Source organism: Hibiscus syriacus, unplaced genomic scaffold (genome assembly GCF_006381635.1).
Source record: "Hibiscus syriacus cultivar Baekdansim isolate YM2019G1 unplaced genomic scaffold, ASM638163v2 tig00001732_pilon, whole genome shotgun sequence".
NCBI classification, from domain to species: domain Eukaryota; kingdom Viridiplantae; phylum Streptophyta; class Magnoliopsida; order Malvales; family Malvaceae; genus Hibiscus; species Hibiscus syriacus.
In genome coordinates, this window is record NW_024061886.1 from 38,801 (window position 1) to 46,546 (window position 7,746).

The window sequence follows — 7,746 nt, forward strand, 5'->3', positions numbered from 1 at the left end:
ACCCTCGGCTTGATGGCTTTATGTCTTGTTATCACACCAGGTCCTTTCTTGTGCTTGACTGCTTTGACACTGCAGTCTCGTCACGTTTCGATCCTGGGTTGACTACTGAGAACTTGTAGTCGCACCACTCTTGCTCCATGATTCGGCTACTTTGAAATATGTAGCCTCACCAAGTCTTTTTCCTATATTGATTGCTTGGATACTCGTAATCTCGGGGTTTCTTCCGGGTTCGGCTGCTTCAACATCAACAGTCTTGCCTCGTCTCGATCCTTGCTTGGCCGTATTGATCCCATCAATCGGACCAAGTCTTTTTCCTGGCTTGGTAGCTTTAACACTTGCGACCATGCCAATTCCCACTACTTCTCCTTCTTCCATCCTATTCATGATGGCTGTAAGGCGACGCTTCTCGAGACATCCTCTAATCAAATGAGGACTATCACAGAAGTAGCACTTCAATTTTTCCTTGCTCACCTTCTTCTTCGCACTGGACTTTTCCCGATGGCTTTCCTTAGCTACGAACAGTCGATGGCTCACCTTGGCTATTCGAAGAGCTTTCTATACATATCCCTGCTGCACCTTTTCCCGGTCTCCCCTATCATTGTCGCTATCTCTGGGCATGGGCCTGGACGACAAATCACTACTTTGCTTGTCACCTGCAAGCTCAGACAGCTTTCCGACTACAGTTATGGCCTCTGAAAGTCTCTGGGCATCTCTTTGCTCTCCCCTAAGCATCGCCTCTAGTCTAAGTCCTTCCAAAAAGGTCTTGAGCGCATCTCATTGACTCATTGCTCCCTTGCATATGAGCAGCTCCCTCTTAAGTTCATCAACTTCATTTCTCAAAGCCATCGCTCCCACTCGAATCTGACTTCTTTTGGATCATTTTTGATAATTCTTGCGAACCACCGTGTATTAGAACACATCTGTCGACAAATTCGTATCGCTGACAAAATTTTTACTATTCACTAAATTCACTATTCACGTGAATAGTAATGATTAGTAATCTCGTATAAAAACCGACAAAATTCACCATCAAAAGCTCTGATACAAATTGTTGGGAAATAAAAAACAAGAACAAGTAATTTCCCTATAACCAGATTAGTGAGAATGAGAAATAAAAGAGGAAAAATAATACCCGAAATTGATAACGGAGTTCAGCCAATTATGTCTATGTATCCGGAGTGCTGTATATATTTTACTAAAGAGAGAAAATTTATAGGTGTTTACAAAATACTCACAACTCACATGAAAGCTCTCTAATATTGAGAGAACGAAATGATTTGGGATGATTTTGAAGCTAAAGGAGCTAGGGTATTTATAGTTGAAGCTTAAGGATTAATCTTATAAATACCCTAAAGTAAATGACTAAATTTTTCTTTTACCATTGTTCAAAAAATCAACATTTTCCCCTGCCAACTTGCACCACCGAAAAATGCAGCTAAATTTGACAATTTCTGCTGAAATCCCACCGAAAGTGCTGGCCACTTTTGTTGACAATTCAACACCCATTCCACATGATTTGGAAGGAGGATGAAGTAAATGAATCCATAATGATATGATTTATCTGAACACCCCATATCTCATATAGTCCGAGAGGAAAGCCCACCAAACGGGATCATATGCCTTCTCTAGATAAACTTTCAAGGCCATCCATTTGGATTTTCATTTATTCTTCCTCATAAAATGAATAACTTCTTGGGCTACAAGAATGTTATCTATGATGTTTCGGCCAACAATGAAGCTCGCTTGGTTAAGAGTGATGATTTTCGGGAAGATGATATGGAACTTGTTGGCAATGACTTTCATCATGATTTGTAAAGTACCGTGAAGAGGCTTATGGGCCTAAAATTAATAATTAAAAAAGTCTATGAATTATCAGTTTTCGAAATGAGGACTAGAATGGTTCTATTTAGCTCAAAATCCATCTTCCTCCCATCAAAGACATCATTGAATCAATTACAAATACAACTACCCACCATGTCCCATTCACTTTGGAAGAAGTGGACATGAAACCCATCCTTCCGGAGAGACTTGAGGGTTATCTCGAAGAGAGCATTTTAATCTCCTCATTAGTGACATTGGCATTGAGAAGCTCAATATCTTGGGAATAGAGAAGGGGAAAGACTCCCCTAATAGGAAACTGGTTTGAGCTCTACCCTTCCTTGTATAGATTAGCAAAAAACTTAATAACCTCCCTTTAGAGAATATCCTCATCACAACACCAATCACCGGTGCTGATAAATCGCAAATGCGATTAGTTTCCTCTTATTAACGGCCCGATTATGGACAAACTTGGTAATTCGGTCACTTCGCCAGCCAAGTACTTCTGGATTTTTACTTCCACAGTAATTCTTCCTGATCAAGCACTTCATCAAGTTTAACAAGCAAGTTCGTTTCGACCAAAAGAAGATTATCCCTTCCAAGTCTGTGCATGGTGGCCTGAATGACAACAATTTGGTTCTTAAGGCTTTTCTTTTTCTGAATAATGTGACCGAAGACATAAATCTCCCCCTACAATCCAATGAGAGCCACTAGGGATAGGGACTTCGCTCATATCTTTCCAAAGAGCCTTACGCTTGTACTTGTCAGGGCTTTTATAAATCAAGGTGAGAAAAAATAGGAAAAGTTCATACTTGAAACTTTTGAATGGATAAATTGCAGAAGAATGGCTATAATATCAATCGAGATCGGTGGGTTCCAAAGAAGCCAAATGCCTCTAGAGAAACCAACGGCCTCCACCCTGTAAGAGAAATCAAAACCAAGTTTAGTTAAAAACCATATGCTAGTTTTATCATGTGCCATCTGCTAGTTTTAACTACTTTTCCCAACTGAGATCCATAAATGCTAATGTACATATGGGTAGGGTGAACAATGCTAATAGTGCACTGCTTTATTTAATGTCAGTTGATTTGTTGCTGTAGGTACCACCATTTACACGCCGTCAAAAAATCCAACATTAAATACCTTTATAGCTGTAGTAATCTTGTATATAATTGGCTGACCCTATTATCATATGTAATGGGTAAGGGGAGGTAGGGTAATAGGTTGCCCTCAAAGTAAGGTTGAGAGTAACTTCTGTAGAATACCTCCGTTATGAATTGCCCTCAGTGAGACTTAATCCCACGACCACAAGGTTAAGAGTCTTATGCTCTACCAATTGAGCTGGACGGGCAAGACATTTGGTATAATAGTTTCAATGAATTTTTATATTTTGTAGGTTTAATAACAAGTACAGCTTTCATAAACCAATTCCAAAGTGTGCCCCTCTAGTTTCTCTAAGGTTTACAAAACTAGCTTCAAATTTCTTTTATGTTCATTTTAGTCCATAAACTTCCAAAATCTTATAATTAAGCCATTAAGTTCTATTTTATCCAATTATGTCCCTCATATTTTAAGTTTTAGTCAATTATGTCCTCAAAGTTCAAATGCGACCAAAAATTGATCCGTTTAAACTAAAAAAAAATAGCCCTCGATTAAAGGTATAATAGCCATGTACCCTCTTCAAATATTTCTAATTTGAATTAGCGTTGAATATTTTTCTTTCGAAGATTTGTACATCCAAAATTATTCCTTTGACGCTTAATCATGACGTTCTTAAATGGACTTTGCCGCTAATTTGTATTTAAAAAAATAATTCAAGAAATTACTAAATGAAAATAAAAAAAGAACATTAGAAACTTTGTTGGCGTAAAATCAACATCGATACTATACAGTAAACAAAGAAGTGCAAAGCACGATAGCTATGGGGGGGAATAGGCAAGCGAAATTCGACACGATTCATGATTTAAAACAATAAATAATCCATAACTGTGATTAAAGTGCCAAAGTGGGTGCTTCAAGGTAAGATGATTGAGTGGTTTGATGATGAACCTTGGTAGGTTCAACAACTGTCTTCGAACCCTCAGCGACTGTTATCCCATTGATATAATGCTGTCGACAGAGAGGCATGTAAACATCCGCCCCTCCGATCAACTCCGTTTCGATCGCAGCCGTTTTCCTGAATGTGAAAAACGCCTTTTTCCCGCACATTTCGCATCTCGCCGTTAACTTTGTTACGGTGTCCGCCAGCGGAATTATGTCCAGAACGGACCCAAAGCTCTTTCTGTTGATCAAATCTAAATTAGATTCAAAAAAATTTGGTGAATTACACAGAAATTATGGAAATGAAGGATCATCACCTTAAATAATCCCCATCTAAGCCGGCTAAAATTACTGTTTTCCCATCAATGTCGGCGGCTTTGCAACAGAAGTCGTAGAGATCTTCGAAAAACTGTGCCTCGTCTATTCCGATCACATCAAGCTGCCGGTAAAAAACAAACCCAGATCTTTTTTTCCATATAATTTTAAACAAATAAATTGTATCTTTTTTCTATTGGGAAGAAAGCAGCGATCAGGATTTCACCTTTTGATAAGCATCTTCTCCTATTTCGTGCCGGAAAGATGTGAGATCCGGCAAAGCCCAACATGGAAATTTCACGCCGTCGTGAGATACCACTGAGTTAATAGCGTATCTGGTATCCTTGCTTGACTTTATCATTGCCACGTTTCTACAAATTCACTCCAAAAAAATTACTAGTAAAGTAAACGATGAGTCAAGATTATAGAAACCCAACAGCGTTGAAGTAAGAAATTACCGGCCACTGTTGCTTTCGGATTTGATCCGACGGAGGAGAGAAGTTGTCTTGCCGGCAAACATGGGACCAATAAAGACGTGAATCTCGCCGGAAGCACGTTGTTGATGGAAGGATCCCGAAATATCCTTCCCGTTTAGAGCAATGGAAGGCTTAAAAGAGGCCATTGAATTCGCTAAACTTGGGAGAAAACAGGGATCAAATTCTGTGATTTCTTCTTCTTCTTTGAAGTGGTAGTTGAGAGAGAATTGAAAAGCTTTGATTTGGAAATAAAAAGAAGCAGAAAATCGTGATTTTTATTTTGAATTGAAAAATTTTGGGTTTTTTTGGAGGGTGATTTGGATTTTTGGAGGGAAGGAGAATTGCTTGTAATTATGCTTTCTTTTATGATAAGGTGGAGGTTTGAATTGTTTTCTATATTTTAAATAATATTAAATTTTATAAATTCAAAGTTTTATATTAATATATTTTTAATTTTATAACTAAATTGAAATAACATTTTAATTATTATAAAATATTGATATTATTCCTCACATACGTACGCTTTTAAAAAAAAGTGTTACTTAAATGATTATTCACTTTTATAATGGTAAATATTAGTATAATTAGAAAAAAAGTTTGAAATTAAGTGATTTTAGCGTTTAAAAAATATTATTATTTTTTGAGATTTTAAATTCGAACATCACTTATGTAAGAGAATATTAATTGATAAATTAAGAGGTTTTACACATATATTATCCTATATTTATGGTAGATTAATAGAAAATAAACAATATTTTTAATTTTAATCTACATGAATAAGATAATATCCATAATATTTTTGTTAGATTGAATTGGGTTGATGTACAAGTGGGATAAAGGTTTTTTTTTGGCGGAATGATTGAATTGGGGGGTCGCCCCTACATATGCAGATTTTTTGTTTAATTTTTTTTTTTTCGGTTTCAAAGTTTTGTCTTGATTAATTCAGATTGACCCGCATTGCACACTTGACTTTGGTAGGTGTGTCTCTCAGCATAGATTTTCTACATACATAATAACTCGAACTTGAGATCTTACTTAAACGATATTAAACTGTTTAACACTTGAATCTAACCCTATTAATTTTGTTTAAATTTTTATGTTGCATCAGTATACAACGTAAAAAATGGATAAGAGAAACAATGACAAGTATCCACCACTATATACACAATTATACACCCATTGTATTGAATGTGAATACACATTCACAAATACATAAAAAATTTATTAGATGACTTAATATAAATAGAGAAAATAACTTCAGTGACCAAAAATCCCAGATAATATACGATTTGACCAACTTTTTTTGGATTTGCGAAAATGACCAACAAAATCGCAATGCGATCTCTAATTCGCATTGCGATCTCCACTATCGCAAATTCGAGTTTCATTTCGCATTGCGATAGTTGGAAATTGCGTTGCGATTTTCCATTTCGCGTTGCGATTTTCCATTTCGCGTTGCGATAGTTGAAAATCGCGTTGCGATTTTCCATTTCGCGTTGCTATAGTTGAAAATCGCGTTGCGATTTTCCATTTCGCGTTGCGATAGTTGAAAATCGCGTTGCGATTTTTCATTTCGCATTGCGATAGTCTACAATGTCGTTGCGATTTTCCATTTCGCGTTGCGATTTTCCATTTCGTATTGCGATAGTCTACAATGTCGTTGTGATTTTCCAAATTCGTTGCGGTAGTTAAAAAAAGATTTTGTTTCTTAAGAATTTTCTCTAAAAAGATAGTATCCGCGCGGACGTGTCGAAGACACGTATTACCACGACCACGACCACGACCACGACCACGACCACGACCACGACCACGACCCAACCCGAGACGGACGGACGGCGGCGGCGGCGCGTGAGAGTCCCCCTTGTTCTCTATCACTCAACAAGAAAGTGGGAAAGCCAAGCCTTAAATACCATTCCCAATAGTGTTTCCAATACTATGTGGGATTTGAGCATTACCAACACTTGTTCCCAATACTATGTGGGATTGAGCCTTAAATAGTGATATTATTTTTGAATGTTTTGCTTAAAATTGTAATAATCGCGATTGATTGTAGATTGACTTTTAATTATGACATATTTAATCGTATAATACTAATGCAATTGGTTGTTGATTCAGTTGTTTTAAGGTGCATGATTATTAATTGTTTCCTGAATAATCACATTGTATTGGAAACAAGTGTTGGTAATGCTCAATCCCACATAGTATTGGAAACACTATTGAGAATTGTATTTAAGGCTTGGCTTTCCCACTTCCTTGTTGAGTGATAGAGAACAAGGGGGACTCTCGCGCGCCGCCGCCGCCGTCCGTCTCGTCTCGTCTCGTCTCGTCTCGTCTCGTGGTCGTGGTCGTGGTCGTGGTAATACGTGTCTTCGACACGTCCACGCGGATACTATCTTTTTAGAGAAAATTCTTAACTATCACAACGAATTTGGAAAATCACAACGACAACTGTAGACTATCGCAACGCGAACTGAAAAATCGCAACGTGATTTTCAACTATCGCAACGCGAATTTACGTTAGTGGAGATCGCAATGCGAATTAGAGATCGCATTGCGATTTTGTTGGTCATTTTCGCAAATCCAAAAAAAGTTGATCAAAATCGTATATTATCTGGGATTTTTAGTCACTGAGGTTATTTTCTCATATAAATATCATTAAAAAATTTGTTTTAATCTATTTTCTATATATTTTTATATTTTAAAATATAATAATAACAACTATATATTTAGATCAAGTCTAGAAAAATATATGAATTAGACTAATATAATCTTTTAACATAATTTATATTTTGGATAAATTATGCATTTAGTACCTAAACTATCAATCTTGTTTCGTTTAGTACATAAACTTTCATTTGTTTCAAAACCATACTTAACGGTTATTTTTTGTTTTATTTTTAGGACCCGTCGTTAAAGGTTTAACGGGATTGTTGCAAGTGGCATTTTATGAGTAACTTACATCATTCATCACTTACTATATTCTCCTCCTATTTTGATCACTAAATTTAAAAAAAATTAATTTAAATACTCAACTTTCACATCACTTATGTTCTGATCGCTCTAATTTATTTTATTTAACATGTTTGTGACATGAAAT

The 7,746-nt window shown here is 36.5% G+C and overlaps 1 protein-coding gene across 1 annotated transcript; it reads right to left on the reverse strand.

Annotated features, from left to right (window-relative positions):
- Positions 1 to 3,651: 3,651 nt before the first annotated feature.
- Positions 3,652 to 4,864, reverse strand: LOC120133219 (thymidine kinase a-like). The gene is made up of 4 exons (XM_039149852.1): positions 4,632 to 4,864; positions 4,400 to 4,544; positions 4,176 to 4,297; positions 3,652 to 4,099 (listed from the first exon to the last, which is right to left on the reverse strand). Exons 1-4 carry the CDS (start codon positions 4,793 to 4,795, stop codon positions 3,811 to 3,813), a joined length of 720 nt encoding a protein of 239 aa, XP_039005783.1. The 5' UTR covers positions 4,796 to 4,864; the 3' UTR covers positions 3,652 to 3,810.
- Between the last annotated feature and the right edge of the window lie 2,882 nt (positions 4,865 to 7,746).